This window comes from Chaetodon trifascialis, chromosome 8 (assembly GCF_039877785.1).
Source record: "Chaetodon trifascialis isolate fChaTrf1 chromosome 8, fChaTrf1.hap1, whole genome shotgun sequence".
Lineage (NCBI taxonomy): Eukaryota > Metazoa > Chordata > Actinopteri > Chaetodontiformes > Chaetodontidae > Chaetodon > Chaetodon trifascialis.
Genome location: NC_092063.1, coordinates 11,764,779 through 11,787,454, shown reverse-complemented (window position 1 = coordinate 11,787,454; position 22,676 = coordinate 11,764,779). Strand labels below are relative to the sequence as shown.

The window sequence follows — 22,676 nt, the reverse complement described above, 5'->3', positions numbered from 1 at the left end:
TTGGATCCTGAAGAGTTTTTGTTGAGACTGGTAGTTGAATTGTGGGTTTGTATTGAGCACTGACTGCCTCCTTGGAGGAGATCTGAGAGCATTTTCTAGTTCAGTGTCCAGTTATCATTATGGATTTTTAGAGGTCTGTTCACACTGATATATGCTCATAAAAATAACATTGATTTTGTAAGAAAGTGAAAATATGAAAGAATAATAAGCTAATTTAACCTTTTTTTCTTTTCTCAAAAATCCTCTGGCTCTTGGACAGATGTAGTTGAGGACCCCAGCTTTAGCTCTTTAATTAATCAGGAAATGATCTCTAATGAGCCACTTACCTGATGAAAAAACCTGGAGCAAGCCTAATCTGGAACCAAATCTATTCATTAAAAACTGTTAAAATGTATAACCGGAGGCTTAAAAGCATATTAGAAAATGTGGAATACACACGTATTTGCCAATGGATGACCAGTTTTCCTATTATTACCAAATAGAAACAATAAACACACACAAAAGGGATTTTACACCAACTGGCAACCCAAAACTTGTTCTTACTGATGGCTTTAGCTGATCTATAAGGCGTTATTGAATTATCTATTAACCATTAATAGTTACAACTCATAAAACCTTTTTAGATTGTCAGAAAATGATACAGGATTTGTATACTGTTGCAAAATCATTGCAGTTAAAGGCGCTAAAATATAGATTTTCTCAGTTGGCTTCTGATTAGAAGTGATCGAGTCTTACATCAACACAGTTTGTTCTGGTAAAGTTAAAATAGATTTGGTAATTGGTAAGAGATATTTCTGTTCTCGTTGATGCAGCAACACATTTCAATCAGGTTGGGACAGGAGCAACAAAAGACTGGAAACGTTGTGGAATGTGCCAAAAACACCTGTTTGGCACATTCCACAGGTAAACAGGTTCGTCAGTAACAGGTGAAAGTATCGTGATTGGTTGGAAAGGGGCATCCTGGAAAGGCTCAGTCATTCACAAGCATGGTTCACCACTTTGTGAACGCATGATTGTATAAAGCATATGAGTACATGGGCTCAGAAACACTTCATGAAACCATTTTTGGTAAACAGTTCATTAGCCAATCATTCTGTTTTTATTTACGTTATCCATAGCCTCCCTACTTTTCCAGAATTGAGGTCATAAGCTTGCTGTTCTCTTAGGGAAAACTCTTATTACTATGTAAAATGTCGACATTTCACAACCTAAATGTTATCAATAGCCCAAACCTATTTATAAACCCAAGGCTTAATCCTAAAATAGCCCGTCAAATATGTGAATATCAACAATTTCCCGCCCTCACATGTTTTTTTTTTTGGTCCGTCCTTCTGAGGAGATTTTTTCCCTCTAAGTGCAGCAATAAAAACACACACAGGCACAAATTTACAAAAGGATTATGTTAACTCGTGTTTAAACTGCAGAAGATTTAAAGATCCTATCTTCCTTTGGGTAAACAGCCCAGCTGCTAGACCTTTAAAGAATCGTGTCTTAATGTGTCCATGAGCCAAACTGGGTAGCAGCATCAGCTGGCGCACATACAGAACTGGACTGGTAATCAGTTTGAGGGCAAGCCTGAGCCTTTTTGTTCTCCGGAGATAGATAGCAGTGTGTTTGTTGTTGAGCTGGCAGACATGCACACACTGACACATATTTTCAGTCCATTCCTCTTTTCATTACTCTCGTTCACGCCTCTCCTAGCAAGGGTTTTTTCACTCCCTTTTCTTATTTCTTCTCCTCTCCCTTCATTTCTGGTCCTCTGCCTCCACACCCCGCTCTCTCACTCTCTCTCCCACCCTCCCTGTGATTACTGCCATCCATCTCGGCACATGCTCTCCGGTTGTAGTTTAAATCTGTTTAAAGTCCTGCAGTCCGACCGTAGCCTGACCGCTGGCCCAGTCTTAACTAACTGTAACCTTGTCTGCCAAGCAAGACGCCGGTTTAACACAGCCAAGTGTGCGGGGAGATAAAGACACACAGAGGGGACGGAGAGGCGCAAAAGTAGAGATTGAAAACAGGTTGGATCGGATTAGATGTATAGAGTTGATGCAGAAGAGAGATAGGAGAGGAGTGGTGACGAGGAAGGCCAGAGGGAAGGAGGAAGCAGGAGAGGCAGGGAGGGAGTAGCAAGGGGGGAGAGCTGGAGGCAATGTGCGTCCTAATGCTCTGTTCTTTCCTGAAATAGCCATCACCCAGATGAGGTGCTGGCTGGAAGGAAGGTGTGTGTCTGTCTTCTTGTGTATGCATGTGCATCTGTTAAAGTCAGCGTCTGTGTGTGTGTGTGTGTGTGTGTGCGTGCGTCCACTGTACTTCCTGTCAGTTTAGGCCCTGCCCTTGGTCTGTCCCACCCTCCTGTGTGTTCTTCAAAGAGCCGCAGTGTGGTGCAGTGTCCCAAACACCAGAACAGACACCCACACCTCCAGAAGCACCCACCAACTGACCGGTGTAGCATGACGGCACTGTCGTCATTAACCAGTACTAAATTACTCCCTCGGGCACTTGAATGCCTCCCTGGCTTGCCTGCAGTGAGGTCAGCAGTTTGCTCCACCACCCACACATCCAACAGATAGGTTTTCTCTATTTCATAACAGCGTGACTCAAACGTCTCATCATTGCCTTCATAATAATATTCCACCTGGATGCCTTGATCCTTGAGAGCATTATTACTATGGCAAATCAAGGTCTAAGTGGCAAGTATGATGATAGGTTTGCAAATTTGTACCATCTCTGTCTTTAATTAGCCCGCAGGATTAAGTGTTGCTTAGCATTTAAGCTTGTGTGCTTAAGAACAGTGGAGTGTGTCTTGAATTGCATATTGTGCGAGCTTTAATGGTAGATTCTGTGGAAATTATTTAATTTTACATCCCAACTGGTTGTTCGCTAAAACATCCTTTTTAGCCAGCCAAGCAGTGTGGCTCAATGGATGGTAGTGTGGATCTGTGTGCACTTCCACCAGACTGAATTATCTTGACACATTCGTGGTACCCAGAGGACAGATCCTTATGACTTTTCCTCTAGCATCACCATGAGGTTCACATTTGTGGATCAGTGTGAATATATTACAGATATTACATTTTACAGATTTGATTATACAGATATTTCCACGATCTCTTGACTTTTCATCTAGCGCCATCCATCTTCGGATCGAAAATTCAATTTGTCCCATGCTTTTATTAATGACCAAATACCTGCAGAACTCATAACAGTCCCATCAGCCAGAGCTGTAGTATGCGTTCAGTGCTAATTAACAAATGTTTGCATGCTAACAGGGAAGAATTTGGTAGACCTGCTAAACATCAGCTTGTCAGCATTGTCATTTTGAGCTTGTTACTGTTACATGCTGTCATTAGCATTTAGCTCAAAGCGCTGATGTGCCTAACTACGTCCTCATAGAGCCACTAGCACAGCTGTGGACTCTTAATCTTGTTGTATAATTTGCAACGACTACAATGGATTTTACTGCCTTTTGTTACATCTGTTGCTGACATGTGTTCAGCTAGTTTCATGTTACGTCACATTAATTTAATGTGCTCTATGTTGGCAGTCTCTCATGCTATAAAAGATCAGTGTAGAGGGTGTATGACAGAGCCATTACCATTGTATGGTCCACTCTTTCACCGCTAATGACAACTGTGATCTTTAATGCCTCACCCAAGCCATAAATTGCTCAAGCATGCCATATCCTTCAATACCCCATTACTGCCGTCTACATAACATGTACTGTTCTTTAATGCTCCATAACCTTAATGACATATGACCTTGGCAGCCATTAAGCCAACCATTTAGCAAACGTCACTGGTCATTTACCGTAACAAAACGTCATTTGTTCGGCATTTATTACCTGCACGTGGTTATATTTCACAGGAAATCCATTCCTCCTCAGATCATTTCTTAGAATAAGGGTATGTTTAACTGAGAGTAAAATAGGCTAGCCAGTCAAGATAGCCTTTCACAGTACTTAAACTTGATGAGGGGAGACCAGACAGGAGGAGAGGAAAGGGGAATCATTGAGGAGAGGAAGTGCAGCATCCCTCAGCATTTACCAGCCACATATCTTCTCCCCTTTTTTTCTCTCCTTACATGCTTTCCCCCCTCCCTTCCCACCCCCTATTCACATCCATCTTCATTCAGGTCTAATTGTTAGCTGTTCTGGGTGCCCATTACAATTAGCCATCCATCTGGGTGGTGGTAGAGACAGCCCCTGATCCATCTCACTGCACAAAGGGAAGATACATGAGGATGCCACCAGTTGCCGTGTGGCATAGGAGGAACACACATTTGAGACACATATATTCTCTATTGTGCCTCCCCACAGTCTTCAGTGGCACTACTTTTGTCGTAGAATGAATTGAACAGTGCGTTGAAGTCCTTCCCTGTCTTTACAAATGATCCCATAAAGTGATCTGAAACAAAGAGTCCAATCTGCAGAGGTTACTCTTTAGTTGCTCCTCAGAGCTTATTTGCATGAAGGTAATATCCTTAGGTATGTCTAATTAGAAATTCTGAATAGTACACCTGAAAGAGGGCAAGATTTAAATGGAGAATCACAAAGGGCAAGTGATACAGTAGGATTAAAAAGGGGGTGTGGGTGGTAGGAATTTAAATGAGCTTTTCTTTAAAGTGTGCCTGTGATACTCTCCTGGATCTGTTCCTCTGGTGCTGTGAAGAATATCTTCTCCAGTCCAGACAAACTTGAGCCTTGGTATTCTAGGATAGACGCAAATAATCACCCCTTTACCCAACGCACTCAGACATAAATATGTATGCACATACAAGCTGCAACAAAATGAGCCAAAAGACAGAATGAAATGTCTAGAAAGCAAGTAAGAACAATGGATCTCATGCAAGCACCTCTCATACCAACAGATTCATTTTTAAATGGCATGTATGAGTGATAATTTCTTGTCTTCACCAGTTTTCTCATATGTGGAAATTTTTTCTTGGTATGAATTGAATTCAGGAGGGGTTCAAACCTGTCATAGGACTCAAATAGAGTGAGACTCTCCCTCTCTACACTGAGAGGAAAACACTCATTCAAGAATTAAAATGAAACTGAATGAATTCATACTGAAATCCACTGAAATAGAAAATACACAACGTTATGCAAACTTAGTGTTCTGTTCACTATATGATCATCATCATGGTTTGCCAAATTACTCAGAGGCTTCTTTCAATTTTCTGATTTTACTGGCATATTTTGGCACCACTAATTAAATAATTAAGTAGCTTTTAGGAATATTCTCAATATCCCCCAACATCTGCCTCAGGGTCTTTATGGAGATCGCTGTCCATGGAACATCCTCCATGACAATATCTCACACTGTAACATCACCTGCTGTGTACTATTCCCTCCTCTGTCTGCATGACTGTCAAAGGCAGCTCTTTGGTAAGTTTTTTAATTGTGCATTATTGTGTTGTTTACCTTTTCCTGTTCTTTATTTCCAAATCACAGATTTTGTAAAATGCCCCGTGAATTTACCCCACAAAGACAAATACAGCTTGCACCATGTAGAGGTAAACAGTTATTGGTTCTTTCTTGACAAAATGCCTCAGTGGTAAGTCACGAATCCTGCCTCAGGCGTAGAACAGCAGAATCTATACGTATCTCATTGTTTGTTTCCCCATTACTGTTCCAGCCATCTGTGAAAATTCACTTGCCATTTTTATTGTATTGTCTTGTCTTTTCCTCACTTTGACTGGAAATCTTTCTCTGGTTCGACCAGTTGTTGTCCTCAAACTTAGCGAATAGTAAAATTAGTCTGTTGCGGTTCATGAGCATCACATTGGCTCGGGGCTTACATGGCAGAAACAAAACAAAAACAACTTCCCCTCCCTCCTTCCCTCCCCCTCAGTCTCACTCCCTTTGCTCTAAATCATCTCGCTATTGTTTTTAGCCCTCCCTCAGAAGGTTGAAGTCAAAAGGTGGAGATGACTTCTGGCTGAGAGTGTTTTGCCCTTCCAGACAATCAATAAAGTCGTCTGCACTTTGCAAGCAGGCAGACCAGAAAGAGAGATGGAAGGATGTTGACTGGGGACTTCACTGAGGGGGGTCAAGAGTTCTGCTATGAATTATGTCCTTTGTTAGGAAAACATCCTAAACATCAGCAGCACAGCAGCTTGCTAGCAGAGCTGTGCTTTTCTCTATAAAGAGGAGGTAATCCAGGCTTAGTAAAGGTATTTTGTCTCTGAGTGGTGTTAGTCCGAGGTTAAGCTGTCTTTGCTACAGAGGCAGATATCTGTGGACCAGAGGGGTTGGAGGACTTGATTTCCACCGAATCAATTCTTGCCAACGTCCTGCCTTCATCAACTCCCACATAGATTTTCTGAAGTCAGTTTTTCCCAAATTTCTTTCCTTTTCTCTCAAGCCTTCCTCTTGTCTGTGTCACCGTCTGTGTGTGTGTGTGTGTGTGTGTGTGTGTGTGTGTGTGTGTGTGTGTGTGTGTGTGTGTGTGTGTGTGTGTGTGTGTGTGTGTGTGCGTGTGTGTGTGCATCGTAAAGCAACATACCTCAGACTGACTTATTTCCTTGTGGCAGAAATGTCAGCATGTATAAAAGCAACTCTTCAGATGAGTGGCAGCTGCAAAACAAAATGAGACTCTTTCACGGCTATTTATATATGTGCGTGTGTGTGTGCATGAGTACATGTGCGTGTGTGTGTGTATTGCTGTGTACGTGCTCATCAGATGGTCTCCTCTTTCACTCATACAGTTCCAAGGCAGGCCTGAGGCAGAACCTAATCTGGTCTCATAGCTCGATTGCTCCACTTTTTCACTCAGCCAAATCCTACAGTATATAGGCAGTCTAGCAAAGCTGTAACTCACAAGGTGCCATGAAATTTTTAACTTACTTTCAACAAAAAAAATGAACTTCGAAGAAAACTCCCTGGCATTGCTCAGTGGGATATGGCATGGGAGCTGAGTGGATATGTAGCGGTTTTTGATCAGTTGAGGATGTGCCAGTTGAGATCCCTCAGCTGGCAGCAAATGGTGTTAAAACGAAGCATTTGTGCTGGCTTGTATCCTATAGCTATAATCTTTAAAGTGTGATTGATCCTAAATCATGGCTCTGTGGCAGGAAGAAGAAAAACAAAGAGGAGAAAAGGTGTTTGGAATGGTTTATTGGCCCTTGGGTGTGTGGAAACATCTGGACTGTCACCACCAGTGATATTGAGCATCACTAATCTGATTGGTTGGCAGGTGTTACAGTAGTTGAGTTTTTTGAAAGATAAAGTTTTTCCAAGTTGGGTTGAAGAACTAACTTCCATACAGCCAATCAAAACACTTCATATTTGCATAAAGCATTAACATCGTGGTTCTATCATAGGCAGACGATGAGACTGACTAACAGCAGCCAACTGCACAACACAATTAGCTTTCCTGCTAAAGTCATGTCCAACTTACAAACATGAACATGCACCTTGTGCTGCACCTCAGCTTGTCAAAAAAGCAACCAAACAAACACTCACTGGGGACAAGTGCACTGCTAACATCGGTTTGCAGACTGAATAGCTAATTGGCTGCTCAGCTGCAGCACATTAAACAGCGTGTAAACATACCTACAGATATCACCTGAGTCTGTTTAGATGCTGGAGTCGTCTTTCGTCCTCAGTATCACTGCAGACAACACACTGTCTGCCCATTGCTTGTAAGCTACAGGCTGAGTTTGTTTGTTTTGGTGCTGGCTCCCCTGCCAGGGCTCAGCCTGCCAGCTGCTGTCAATCAGACAGACACAACTCTCCAGCCACTCGAAAGAAGCATTGCTGGTATTCCCTTCTGACTATTAACAACACATTGAAAAACACATTGAAATTATTTTTGACTGCAAAAATTGATGAGTGATTCCAGCTGGACTTTGAAAGACCAACATCTGTATGAGACTGAATTTATTGTCCCCCATGTATTAATTAGACCCTCATTTGTATCATGGTGACGAACTTCTGAATATTTGAATGTGCAGTACTGTGGAGCAACCGCAAACAAATTTTACATTGAAAGTATATTTGATTATGTAACAAACACCTCATGCTGAATCATCTGTTATATGGCGGTTTTCTGTAAACATATGAGCTAATGTAAATTCTGTGGAAGGGGAAATACTGTTGCAGTACTGAGAAACTGTTTATGTTGTTATTACACTTTTAAATTTCAGTCTGTGTGCTTGCTGTGTGTATGCGTGTCCACGTCTGTGCGAGTGGATATATGGTGTATATGATGTGTCTCTGTGTGAAGGAATGTGCAGTGGATACATTGTTGGCTATGTAAACCCTCCACATGGTATTCTGTGTATGTGTAGGTGTTAATGAAAGCTTTGTGTCCATGGTTTCCGTACACTTCTGTGTGCTCTCAGCGAAACTTCAGCAGCAATTCAGGCTCAATCTGTCGCGCCGTCGCTCTGCCTGAAAGCACAGATGGGCCTTAGACACAAGCGCCTGGGGTCCCAAAGGCCCTGTGAATCTATCAGAAAACTGCAGAAGTAGATTCAATCTCACAGGACATGTTCTTACCATCCCCTCCATTACCCCTGCGCTGCCTGGCAACCGTGGCCACAGTCAAGGGTTCGTGTGTGTATGGTGACCCCTGAGAGACAGTACCACTGGCTGAGCACAATGCCAGAACATAAAGAAGGGTTATCCCAAAGGCCTGTGGGAATGCTGCGCCAGCACTAATGTCCATTGGTGTTAGAGTGTGAGGGCACAAAGACAGCGGGGAAAACTTGTCAACGAGAGAAGGAGGGAGAGTGAAAGAGACGAAGGGATAAAGATGGAGGAGAACAGGTGAAGGCAAACAATTTGAATGGAGCTAGGTTTGTGCTGTAGACACTACAGTACATATTGGCAGCTGTGCATGTGTGTGTTTACGTGCACTTCTGTTTATCTCTTTAGATTTGCTTCTCTTCAGATTACAAAATCACAGCATGAGCTACCTGCAGGTCAACAAACATTAGCATGTTTTAAATGAAACTCAAGTGAGGGGATGAGCTTAAATTTCCATACATTACCATACTCTCACTGAGCCAGGTATTTCGGCTGGTATTCTATGTGGCTCGTATGTATATGTATGGAAATTCAGCTACAAAGACGGGACGTGCATGCACAAGCACACGTGGAGATATGCAAACACACATCCACACACTCAATTAACCCCCCAGCAGTGCATGGGCCCCCTACTAAATGAGCTGTCTGTCTGCTTATTATTGATATAGCTCACATTATCCTCATACCAATTTCCCTTCACTGAATCCGTCATTCTATTTTAAAATGCAGAAGGCAGAGCAACTGGAACACACGCAGTTTGTAGCTGCACCGAGCCCGACACCCAACTCTTGACTTTGATGGGAAAATGGCGCGCCTTTGAGGAGTGAGTGACTCAGATTACCCTATCCCGTAAAAGCAGTTGTTCTGGTCACTGAGAGATTTATTGAGACGCACATTGTCACACAGGCCTGCGCACAAACTAACACGCACTCAGACATGTTTTCACACATTCGGGAGACACAGTTCGCTCTCGGGTAGAGCAGACAGCAGGACGTTGGAGTGGAATCCTTCCTCTGTGTCAGAGCTACTGATGTATAAAGAATTCACTCCCAAGGACCAGAGTGTGTCTGTTCTTCCTCATTTTCCTTCTCTTCTTCTTGTTCATCTCTGTTGCTGAATGCCTCACAGGGAGATTTGACAGTGTGAGAGAAAGAGAGGCAGAGAGGAAAAAGAGTTTTGACTGTGTGCTAACTGCGCTGTACGAGTTTGATGACTCAATGTGCGTTTAAACCGATGCTATGCTTTATTTCGTTAGGCAAAACCACAAACATAGCAGCACAGCAACAGTCCAAATAAATTGAATTCAGCATTTTAAATGCAGATTGACACTCAGCTGCTTATATCATACAGGTTTTACCTGCTCTACTCCTAGCTGCCTCTCTAACTGATTTTCAACCCAAGGAATGTGTTATCGTGTAGTCACCATAAATCATGCATAAGTATCACAGGAGATCAGAGTGAATTTATCACAGGGGATCAGAGGGAATGTTTTAGTAGCACATGTTTGATTTAATCTATAAGATCTCAACTAAAATATCAAGCATGTGAAAGGGCTGTAGCTCAAATCGGTGGGTTGTGTCAGGATGATACCCAATCATTCTGACATGGGATGTGGAATGGGCACTGACTAACAGATGGCTTCCTTGGTCTCTTTCTCTTTGCAGAAAGCCCGCTTGGCCAGGATACGAATATCCAAGACAGGAAGCTCCAACGCTTTCCTCCACAGCAAGCGCAATGGCCTGTTCAACGAAGCCCTGGAGTTCACGGTAAGACCGGCCTCTGAGCCACCGACACTACAGCGCTTCACTTGTGTCCCATCGCAGTTTTCCTCAGGATTTCCAACCACATGGGACATATTTACATTTGCATCTCTATCTTCATTTGCCTCCTTTAACTGACGACCTCCGTGGCTCTTTGAAAAAACTGTTCGGAGGATTTCAGGCGGGCAGTAAGCAATAAGTCACTGGATGCAGCCCTCCCTTTAATTATCAGTTCTTAGAATGCACCCAGCATCCCATCAGAGCATCCCAGCTGAGGAATAGGCTTCAGGCAATGCAGCAGGAAATGTAAACACATCTCAAGGATGTTCCTTGCCTCACCAAAATGTTGTGGTTCACAAGCACTATAGTGGCCCGGGGCTGACACAGCGCAAAAACAAAAACAAGTACTTCTTCCTCCCTCTCTCTCTCTCTCTCTCTCTCTCTCTTTATGTGGCTTAATCTCTCTCTCCCTCTTCAATAGCAGTTGTTGAGAACAGCATCTGAACGGCACCAGTCTTTAAATTCAAGCTAGGGCTGAATAATGCATTGAATTCATATTGATATTGCCTTACTGCAAAGGCTGCAGTGTGGTTTGTATATATGTGCTTGTGTTTCCATTTATCTTAATGGCAAGCCAAGGGTCATGAGTAAAGCTTGCCTGTGCAGTTTAAATGCTGTCTGATTAAGTTGCCTTATTGAATGTTTTTAAAGATTTAAGATCCCTTCTTGACATAACAATGTTAGAAGAAACTGAGTTGCAAAGTTTGCAAAAATTCTATAGAAGCACTGCTTTTGCTGTTTGTTTTATTTATGACAGACAAAAAAAGGCATCTATTTATTGTTTATAGTGCTCCATCCGTATGATGATTTGGTTCTATTAAAGGTGTAATTCATTATAGGGTGCACACTGCCTCATTGGGACTGCCATGGCCAATTTAATGGGTTATATAGTATTCTATATTTTATTTTATATAAGGGAACATTATCACTTCATACAGAAATGCATGCACCTCTTCAGTATGCTGATGCTGCAGTAATGCAAAAAAAATGTGAGCAATATAACATTAACAGTGTTTGTCGGAAAAACCACAATGAGCGAACTTGTTCTGCAGCAACAGCTCAAAAGTAATTGAGTACAGTAGCTCCTTTATTTCTTTGCATATATACAATCAAATATATGATGCGTCTTTTATCACATTAATTGTGTCAGTTTGGACTTTAGTGTAGTAACAGTTAACATGTCAATGTTGCTGAGGACCACCAAACTGGCTGTCCAAAGTCAGCAGTTAACAGCCCATCTAAAGAACCTGCCCAGTAAAATGTTGATTGTTGTCCAGTTTAAGTATAATTCTGAAGCAGGTATTTACTGACAACATGCAGAGTGGCACAGTGTGTTTCGTCGCTCGGCTGATCAAGTTTCCAGTCTTCACAGCGTGGTGGGCACCTGGGTGGTGAGCCATAGCCACCTCCAGACAGACTGCTGATGTGGCCTTGTGGTCACATGTATGGAGAAAGACAGAAATAACACAGCCTCAACACCTCTGTTTTATTGCTGTGTTAGGTACAGATAAGCAGCATGAACACAGATGAGCGGTCTTGGCTAAGACAAACCGAGTCATCAGCACAGGAATGTACCCTCTCAGCAAAGAAGCCTCTGCCTACAGCACCAGCCGCCCGCTTAACAAACAGAAAATTGCTACTACAAATCTTCCAAACATGGCATTTTACTTGCCTTTCGGCAGTGCTGTGGAGCATGCAGGATCAGGGCAGTATTTTTTGCCTTTGTTTTTTTATAAACAGCTCAACTACAGATTGTGCTGGCAGAGACTGATGCAACCCGTTGAAAGTCTGTGCATGTGAAACACTGCTTTACTTCTGACAAGAACAATGATGGCATTCGGCATTACGCTGAAGAGATATCTTCCCAGGCTCAAGCTAAGGCTATTATGGCCAATGCTTACAACGATAATGCGGAGTAATTAAGGTGTTTTCTGTGTACTAGCTCCTCCCAAAACCTGCTTAGAAGTTAGATGGCAAAGGATATAGAAATCCTGGGTGCAAATGTTCTACATTCTACATATTCTTCCAAATATTCCCAGAAAAGTAGAATAAAGCAAACAGATAACATATATTTTATACTTCTGATCTATCTTGGCTGCACAGAGCAAATGTTTCCAACAGGTTCCTCAAGACCTGACCGTCAAATGATTTATTGGTTGAGTAAAACAATATAAACTTATGCATAGACGCATATAACCAAATTAACTGTTTACCGTCAGATGTTGTTTTTCTTATTTTTGCTGTTTTATTTTTTTTTCTTTCTTGGAGGGTCCACGACGCTCCCCATCAGTCCACTTACTCTCTGACTCACCTCAGCCCAGAAATGAGCTTCGCATCCAAACCACTGCAGAAAAGAACTGATAGCGCCCACTTGTTTCACACACAGATACACACACAAACAAACACATAAACAGGCTGTGGCATAAAAAAATAAGGAATATGGAAAACAAGTCATTAAGGAGTTGCCTGGGGGTAGCCTTTGCAATTACAGAGATGGAGGCAAAATGTCACGATGGAATTTTTTTATATGAATACTGTATATCCATTAGGATTGAGTTGTGCTAGAAGTCTCCCTTCCAGCACAGATCAATGCACTGGCTCCACTGATGTTAGCAGACATGCCTCTCGGGGTCAGAATAGCAATGTTCCCTGTTTCTGACTAGCATGACTGCGGCCTTGACGGGTGTCTGTTCTCGGTGCTGACCTATGAACACGAGTAAAACTCTGCCTGTCTGTTCTCCTTTTGTCTCCTTCTCCAACTGAAGCAACTTCCATACAAGATGAACCTTTCAGAGCAGGTACAGAGACAGCAGCCGGCCACGCACCTCCCACATCTGATTAGTGTCTTCCTGAAAGAAAATGTAGCATCGCACTCATTGTGTGTGTGTGTGTGTGTGTGTGTGTGTGTGTGTGTGTGTGTGTGTGTGTGTGTTACAGAGTTCCACTGAGGAGGAGCAGCGGTTAAGCAAGTCTACCTCTCTATTAGAGAGCCAGCACCACCACCTACTGCACTGTCTGGAGAAAACCACAGTGAGTGTACACAGATACGATACAGACACACTTTCAACCTATTTATTTTAGTAATATTGCAATAATTTGTCTATTAATGATAAGTCAAAACAATGTACACAGCCTTTGTTTTGTAGATTTTAAGATACATTAGGAGAAACCCCAAACTTTTCTCTCTAGCTGTGGCTCATTAGGTGAAAGTAAGTGACAGCCAGGCTCAGTGTGTATACATCTGCAGTATTTGTATGTGCATGGGCAAGTGCAGCCCACTGTAGCATGATGTCTAGTACACTGCATTTCCCATATACACGCTCATCTGCCTGCCGGTGATATGGACACGCTGTCGCTTTCAGCCTGGCACAGCTTTGCAGATGAAAGGACCTCTGCCGTGTGCCGCACATGTCCGAACTCTCATTTTTCACCTTGCATGTTCGTGACAACGAGCCACATGAAGGTCAGCGTGAATGTTAAGTTGGATGTGGAATAGCTGGGTGTCTTTGGACACTGAAGAGCAGCTGAAACAAGCCTCAAACACAACACAGTCACATTGTCAGCTTCAAATTGATATGGCAAATGTGTTCGCAGACAGTCCCCTATTTACACATGCAGCAGAGGGGCAACATTAATTCATCTGGAGTTGTATTCGTGCCTGATTTGAATTTAAGTCCGATATTCACTCTCCTTTTGGCTCTTTTTTGCTTTCCACCAACTCCTGAGGGAAATATTTGGCTCTTACTTTACTCTAACTTTGTCTGTCTGCTGTTTGCAGCTGAGCACTTAAGGTACAGTGGGTTTTTGGAACTTTTTTGCTCAAAACAACTGCCTGCTGTGGCTGAAAACAATGCTGGAGAGTCCAGTGAGCGTCAACCAAAACAGTAAAGTTGCCAAAACAAAATCAACCAAAGTAGATATGAAGCTCCGTAGACCTGACAGGCTCTGCAGAGTCGGGTGATAACTCTCTGTGGGTTCATTGCAAATGACCCTTTTCACATACAAGTAGTCATGTGATCCATTATTTATGGAAAAGTATTGATTATAGCTGCTTTAAGGAACTGTAGAAAATCGATTCTGAACTAAGCTTGGGCACACAGAGCCGCACACACTTTTATAAAAAGGAATCAGACCTTCTCAAGAGTTATTGATCCAGGCTATGAAACAGAACATGACAGGCATACACAGTACATGGCCATAAATATAAATGCGCTAAATGTCACATCTTTTTAATGATGCCCTCTCTGATTCGTTCTCTTTGTCTTTGCTTGCAGAACCACGAGTTTGTGGACGAGCAGTACTACCAGCAGAGCTACCTGGAGGCGGGGCTGCAGAATTACCCGTCTCGAAGCCCCTCCCTCTCCAGCCAAGATGGCGTGACGGGCACGTGCTGCACCCGCCGAAGCAAGAAGCACCACACCCCTTTACCGAACGCCAGTGCCCCAGCACACATGCAGCCTTTGACACACACGCACACACACCAACAAGGCTTGCAGGAGCTCAGCACCATCCACATCCAGCCCCTCAGCACCAGGTGAGCAGTTCAAAATCAGTTTGTTTCAGCCGCATTTGTATTCAGATGCTGATGAAGAAAAGACGCCTATGATCGACCGATCAGCTTTATCTTCCTTTTGGTAGAAAAAAGTAATATTGTTTTTTTTTCTTGTAGCAGTGGCCTTCATCATCTAAACTGGTAATGCAACTTCTGATCAAGTAACTTCTAAGCTGATTCACTGTTAGAGCTCATGGCCACTGTAACAAGGATTTCTACATTAGCTTACTAGATATGATTTAATACTAGATACAAATTACAACTGACAATGAGGTGCTAATTTACTTTCAAATTGTCTCCACAACATTACCACGTTTAATCATCTGTGAACCTCAGCAGGTCCCTCTCATAAAGTCCTTCCACAATGACCGAATCTGCCAATTATGTCTCTGTGCTGGCTGGAGGCATTATGTTTTGGGGTTGTCTGTCCGTCCCATTCTCATGAACGTAATATATCAGGATTTGTATATTATTTTTTGTAATTGTTATTATGTAAAATTATTCAAACATTCACTTGGACTCAAAGACGAACTGATCAGATTTTGGAAGTCAAAGGTCACTGTAATCTCACAAAAAGCATTTTTGGCCATAACTCATGAATTCTTATGCTGGGTATGACTCAACTTCACATAAATGTCTGATCGGACGAATCAATGATAATTCATATCCAAAAGGTCAAAGGTCAGCTTCACTGTGACATTGTAATGTGTTGCAGAAACACCGTGCCTTAATTCAGGAACAGAAGGGGAGATTGTGACCATATTTCACATTTGGTCAGATATTGGAGAGGTGACACTAATCTTGGGTGTCCATCCTGAAACTGTGGTGATTGTATAGATCTTCTGTGCTGCCGGGTAGAAGATGTGTGTGCAGCATCAATGTTTTTGAATTTGTAAATTCCTTGCAGCTTCATCCATATTTGAAGAATTGTAGCTCACTTCACAAGTTCACTGGCTTTGCTGATACTGAGCTCCAGGTGATTGCTGTTGCACCATGTGATGAAGCTCTCTTCATGTCTGAAGACAGACATAGATGTAAACTGAAACTTGGCTGGTTGGTGGAGGCACACAAACATGAGGCATGTAGCAGCAAATCTTCACAGTTGAGAAGCTGCAGCCAGTGAACGTTGCCATTTTTGCTTGAGAAATAACTAAAATAGTCCAAATAGTTGCTGAATTTTTAGTCAATCGCCACTGACTAATTAAATGATAGATAATTGTACAGTCGCTTTGCCTGCTTACACACCCAGAAGACAAAGAACAACATGAGCATCCCAGCTGGGTTGTTGTTCTAAGAAATGTAAGCTGAATATTCAGCCATATTTCATCTCTGGATTGGTCCGCCAACTCAAATATCAGGAGGTGTTAAGTTTGCTTGACGCTCATCTTTTTTCACCAGCCACACTTCGAGGTGGCTCACCGCTGTTTCCAAGCTTATTTGCAGGAAACGTGGATTTGACACAAGAGCCAATACTTCAACAATTACACCTGGGTTATTTTTAAAGCTGCAAAAACATGTTGACCCATTCATACTAACTGTGGTTTAATGGGTTTCTGAGGGTCGTTTGTTGTGTTTTAGGGCCTGTCCAAGATAATTTTCTCCTTTAGGAGACAATAAAAGCGACCTTTACCTTAAACAGTAAGGTAAACAGTAAGCTCTCAAAGGAAAGAGGAAGGCTTCCATCTCTCTAAAGGTCTCGGCTAACCTTTAGCAATCACAATCCTATCCTAAGCCCTAATTTTCCTTCCTGCTTTCCTTCCTGTAGCCGCTCCAGTCTGAACATGCGTGTAGACGAGCCAGCACCCCTGAACTGCCAGAGCAGCCAGATCACCACAGCAATCATCAGCATTCCCACACCGCCGGTGACGACCCCTGAGGGTGATGCTCATCTGCCTGCGGGCCCCGCTCACCCGAACGTTGTGAAGGTGTCCGCACTGTGAAGACTAGAGTGCAGGCGCGTCGCACAGAAAGACAGATAAAGACTCATCGAGACAGACTGAGGGACAGAGGACCGGGAATGATGGAGGAGAAAGCGTTTAGAGTCCTAGTCTGGCTATGGTGGAGCCTGCCCTCTGCTGGTCATGTACTGTAAAGACATGGACTCCCTTTACAGACGGAGGATGGCTTTTAGATACAGTATATTCATGTATTCATGCATGTGTGTGCGTATATGAGCGTGTGTGTGGGTGAAAGCCTGGAGGGTGTCATTTAAGACAAGGAGGCATGTGGGAGCGTGCCTCCCGAGTGTCAGAGATGAGTTCTCAGAGTAAGTCGTGTCACTGTGCACAAAGCACCTTTTATGATTTCTGCTTCAGTTTGACTCTTAATGTCTCTTTTATTTGCAGGATATAAGGGAGACGGAAGGAAACGTACATATTCAAAGCTTTTTCCCGCCCCCACTGATTTAACCCTGCCCTTTTGTTTTGTGTCATCTTGGTCCACTCACCTGTTGATAGATAAATACGCCACCATTCCTTTTCAGGTCCACTATAATTCCACTTGAGTGAAAATCCTTGAAAAGATGAAACATGGTCGCCGTGTCTGTGATGGCGTTCACAATGAGTTTCATATTTGTGAATGAGTGTATGTGAATTTTTGTTAGACAGAGGAATTGTGACATTTTGGATAGGAGGTATGTGCCTGTGTGCGCGTGTGTGCGTGTGTGTGTGAGAGAGAGTATGTGTTTGTCTCAGTTGATTGAAAACTTGTGTTTCAATTCTTCTGGAAGTCTCTATGGCTCAGTATATGGTATATTTGACTAGCTGCCACTCTAAAGGGTTCATCGTACACATTTCTGTCTGAAATTCTCAGCTCCAAGCCTTTTACACAATATGTGCCTGTTTTGCTGGAGTAAAAAGAGATTTTTTTGTTTTTATAGCCCTCTGAATCTTCCTCTTCTCCCTTGTTCTTTTCCCTTTTGGCTGTTGCAGCCCAACAGACCTCAAATAACTCAATTCTCTAACAGAGAAACCAAAAAAAAAAACCTTTTGAATTCAAACCGCCACAAATAAAAGCACAGGGCGTCTTGCTGAGAATTTCTGACACAAGTCTGTCCTGAACCCGGGTTCTTTGTGAATATTGTTAATAGACTATTTTGTAATATTTGACCATCGTTTGGCAGAACCAGTGAAGCTGTCCTCTCGTACTCTTTCTCTCTCCCTCAGTCTGTCTTTCTCTCTGCATTTCTCTCTCTCTCTCTCTCTCTCTCTCTCTCTCTCTCTCTCTCTCTCGTTGTTGTCCTGTTGTATCCCTACCTCCTGTGTGAACAACAGTATGCTTTCAGTAGTCTTTATAGCTGTCAACGTTCTTTCTTCCCCAAACTCAGCGGGCATTTTTCAAAGTTGTTGAGTATGTGTACTCTATGTGGTTAGGAAACTTGGTGTTTGTACTTTTTGTCCTCCTTGGTGTTTCAAAGGATTTTATTTACTTTATCTTCTGGAGAACTTAAAGCAGGGAAGTCTGTTGCAACGGTGACCGCAGAGACACGGAGGACACTGGATGAGCCATCCACAGATCTCTGTCACCAAAAAAAACGTGCTATTCTTTGTTCTCTCAACTCGCAGCCCCTACATTTAACTTTAGTATTACTTATCATCAAATCCCATCAAAGTTGACCTTTGTAACTACAGACGCTGACCTTTTTAGCTCTGCTAACCTCCTAGCTGTTGGCCTTTTTCATCGTGAATGTCATTCTGAGTCCAACAGCCACACAGACATTTAGGTCTGTCTTTGGGTGGATGAGACCGCTGCTGGTGGTTTCACCAAAGCAGAGCAGGGCAGCTTCAGTCACAACAGGACTGAGCACCCATTTCTGCTCTGCGTAGATGAAATATTTAGTTGATCAAGAGCACACAGACAGGGCAAGAGATGCACCGATGTATCAGCATACTGTCCATATCAGCCAAGAGCATATTTCAAAAGCAATACTGGAATTGGTCAAACATTATGTCTGCCCATATGTAGCAGATCTTTTTTCTGTAGGAGTAGATTGTATTTAAAACAACTTTCAAACTAGCAGCAAAATGTACGTATCGCGGTCTTTTTAGAATCGTATTTACCTTAAGACGGAGGTATCTGAAAAGCTGGACTAGTTTTACACATGCATTTGTACTAAGACTTACAAAAAACGCATATCATGATCATATCAGCCAATATGAGTGGAGTTGTATCGCATCATTGATCCTATGTCAGTGCATCACTACACAAGACTCTAAGGTCCCTTAGACTCCTCTGTTGAGCTTTAGTTCTCTCTGATCCTGAGGTTAGTGCCGACCCAAAGAAAGCCCAGAATATTCTACAGAGTTAAGACAGAGTGAGTTTTATGTCTGATATTCCTAGCAGTGACCTTGAACTATTGCTGGTAATTTAGTACTGTACCCAGTGACCACAGCAGCCTAGATCCAGTATTACTGTTTAGTCAAACTGTGCGCAAATTTACATGGAATAAAAAAAAAAGAAGAAGACGACAAGCACAGGCACGCAGAGCTTTTTCAGTGTAATTTTAAAAGTGGGGTCGAAGACATGGACTTCATATTCACAGCATCAAGTCCGACATTTAGAATCTATTGAAATCTATAACGAGGGCGTGACACAGGTAATAGCAGAGGTGAGGTTCCCAGTATTATGTGTTGCTAGGACAGTGAAAACGTGATTTATTTACAGCTTCCCTGTTTCAAGACAGGTTGTTTTTTGTGTCAGCTGCACCTTCAAATGACACAGTTCGAATTATTATGTAAGCATATTTCTGCTCAAAGTGTCAAAGGATTGCCTTTTTTATTTACATACAACAAAAACAGAGGCCTGTGATTGTGTTTGTCTCTCGCTTCCTCTGTTATGTACTCTCCTTTGATTGTCTTTTTTCTGGGCTCAGTCACTTTTCCTATCACTTTGCTTTGCCCTCCTATGCCACCTGTCATTGTTGAGACTACTGCTGTGCGTATCTTGTCAGGTGTTGGATATTATTTATGACCTTGTCTTGTGTCCCGACTGTGAAACGCCTGATAAAACATCTATATCTGCCACAAATACAAACTCTGTGGGCTCTCTTCTTCTCTCCACATGTGTATAAACACTAGGCAGTGGCTTCAGTTCCCAAAGGTGTAGTCTGTGTGACCCAAATATTCAAGTGTTGAACCTTCAGGCCCTCAGCTTTAGGTGACACCCTGGGATGGAAGAGAGGATCTTGCGGAGTTCAGAGCGAAACTGTCTGGTGACTAGAGTATAAATGAGGGGATCCACTGCAGCCTGCACACAGGTCAGCACCACGGCCGATGTCTCCAGGTCCATCAGCAACTGTGGGAAAAACAGGGGAGAGCTCAGGATGGTGCAAAGACACCGGACGTCTTTCCTAATTGCTGCTGCAGGGCAGAAATTGAGGATTAATCTGACGAACCCCAAACAGATTCAGTAACACATTTTCACATTGGTGCAACTGGAACCAGCAGGATTATTTTTATGATAGATTACTTGTCAAAACTTGTCAAACAATTACTCAGCTACCAGTATGATGTATTATTGCACTGAGTAATCAGAATAATAGAAATAGCCATGCAAAGCAACCATATTTTACACTTTTGTGTATAGTTTGCTTTCCGTGATTTGTTTGTATGAGACTGAATTATTCAGAAGGATGTTTCTAATATTTTGTACAGCTCCACTGGATTTTAGAAACCTCATAAATCACAAGTATTTATTGCAGGATTGCAGTACTAGTGATGTGTCCGTCGCGAACGAAACAGCTCTTAGAGCCGGCTCTTTGAAGTGAACGATCGGAGCCGGCTCCTGCCTGGGAGCCGAAGTGGGAGCCTTTTTTTGTTTTTGTCTCGACTTTTTTTTTCGTTCACACCGCACGTGATTGGTCAACTACATGATGTGTGGCGGCTTCGGTGTGTATGCACTGAGCAGGAGGGGGAGGAGCGGGGGTTACAGCCACAGCGCGCGCCCACACGCATGCACGCACGCACGCGCACACACACACACACACACACACACACACACACACACACACACAGAGCCGCAACAGACAAAACGCTGGAAAGGTGAGAAAATGGGTGACCGCAGGAAATGCAGTAAAATTTGATATAAAGTATGCTTTGTGCATTAGTAATTAATTTCACACATACATTATTTTGGTAATAAATTAATTTAAGCAACAAAAAATCTGAGGAGCCACTTGGGAGCCGAAAGAGCCGGCTCTTTTATGAGAGTCGAGCCGTGAGAACCGGCTCTCTTAAAAGAGCCGGAATTCCCATCACTATGCGGTACACTGTACAGGGTTTATATATTTTAGTGTACGGACAACTACAGTAATAACCTGGTGTGGGGAGGGGACTGCTCCACTTACTTTGTCTGTGTCCTGCCAGGAGATGACGTTTAGGAGCAAAATAATCACCATGGGCACCCAGAACAGCGTAAAAGCAATGATTATGTACCCAAAACGCTGGGCCAGTTTCCCCTCCATCTGTTTCTTCCCCCGCTCCCTAGCCCCGGGGGTCAGGAGACACACTGCCCCCACAATCTGCGGAGGTCTCCCAGGGGCGCCTCCTGTGGACGAACCCCCACAGGGAGCACCGGCTTCGGCCACCAAGACCATCGTTCGGCGGGGAGGCAGCGGGCTGCTGGAGCCCACAGAGGGCAGAGACTTGGAGGCCAGCGGAGCCGTCCGCGGCGCGGCAGCAGGGACACTCATCAAGCTCCAGACGTGTTCCGACACCGTCGGTTTCCACTGGACTCCCCGGTTGAACACTTTCTTTCGGTGCTGTCTTACAACTTTGAATATCCTCACGTAGTGGATAACGATCACAGTGAGAGACAATCCCCACACCGGCACCAGCACGTAAGGTCCAAATGGATCCCAGTTTCGAAGACGCTCGTCGCCGTGCCTCCAGGTGTGCGGGCGGCAGAGCATGTAGAAAAGCGCTTTTTCGGAAAGAGTCAGAGAGATGAGAGCTAAAATGAGGCCGGCAGCCCAGATGGACAAGATCCAGAGACGGACCCTCGCTTTCCGCCTCTCGGTTTGAAAGGGAAACGCGATGGCTTGGAAGCGCTCCACGCTGATGCTGACCAGCGTGAGCAGCTGGACGCAGCTGCACAGCGCATAGGTGAACTGCTGCAGGGTGCACACAGGCACAGACACCTGCCGGCTGTCCTTCCCATAGCGCAGAAAGGAGAAGAGCAGCAGCGGCGTGTCCACGGAGCACTTCAGGAGGTCGCTTGCGGCCAAGCTGACCAGCAGCGCGTTATTGCAGGTCTGCAGGCTCTTGGTCCTGTAGACAACCCAACAAACCCACAAGTTCCCTGGTAGGCCCAGGACCAGTGTTAAGGTTAAGACTGTGCAGTTGAATATGAGAAACATCATATCCGCCAGAGACTCACAGCCTGCAGCTGTTTGGTTCCAGCAAGTGTGCGCATCCATAATTTCACCTCCCTCTCATGAAGCCTTTACATGTGAATCATCTCCTGCTTTCATCCTGAACAAATCCTTCTCCTACCTGTTGTCCACATCAGTGTGCTGCAGCAGAGCTATTCACCTCTGATGAACAGTGATTTAAATTGGTAACACGGAGCTACCCCTGGTCAGAATAAGATGAAGTGGGCCCCTGGTTTAAATTAATGCATTCAAGGGTCTCTGCCTTTTGTGCTGCCCAACACTGATTGGATGAATGCTATGTAGCAGCTGATTAGGCTGTAATCAGGGGCATGTGGAGTTGTCTGACCTTGCTGTGTTCAGATGAAGAGATTACATAAAGTAAATTGCGCAATTTTGCCCCTC

General features: G+C 43.5%; 2 protein-coding genes across 3 annotated transcripts in view; one reads left to right on the top strand and one right to left on the bottom strand.

The window, feature by feature from the left end:
* kcnd3 (potassium voltage-gated channel, Shal-related subfamily, member 3) overlaps positions 1-19,366 on the top strand; it is a 99,122-nt gene extending 79,756 nt beyond the window's left edge. Inside the window, exons 5-9 of one of the 2 annotated variants that reach the window (XM_070969257.1) lie at positions 10,198-10,299; positions 13,119-13,151; positions 13,291-13,383; positions 14,628-14,887; positions 16,671-19,366. In XM_070969257.1, coding sequence (XP_070825358.1) covers positions 10,198-10,299; positions 13,119-13,151; positions 13,291-13,383; positions 14,628-14,887; positions 16,671-16,845 — 663 coding nt within the window. In that variant the 3' untranslated portion in view covers positions 16,846-19,366. The remainder of the gene's footprint in view (positions 1-10,197; positions 10,300-13,118; positions 13,152-13,290; positions 13,384-14,627; positions 14,888-16,670) is intronic. The other variant, XM_070969258.1, reaches the window with a different exon arrangement.
* A 19-nt stretch (positions 19,367-19,385) lies between these two features.
* Positions 19,386-22,405, bottom strand: LOC139335593 (D(2) dopamine receptor-like). Its single transcript, XM_070969259.1, has 2 exons — positions 21,249-22,405; positions 19,386-20,197 (listed from the first exon to the last, which is right to left on the bottom strand). Exons 1-2 carry the CDS (start codon positions 22,317-22,319, stop codon positions 20,042-20,044), a joined length of 1,227 nt encoding a protein of 408 aa, XP_070825360.1. The 5' UTR covers positions 22,320-22,405; the 3' UTR covers positions 19,386-20,041.
* Between the last annotated feature and the right edge of the window lie 271 nt (positions 22,406-22,676).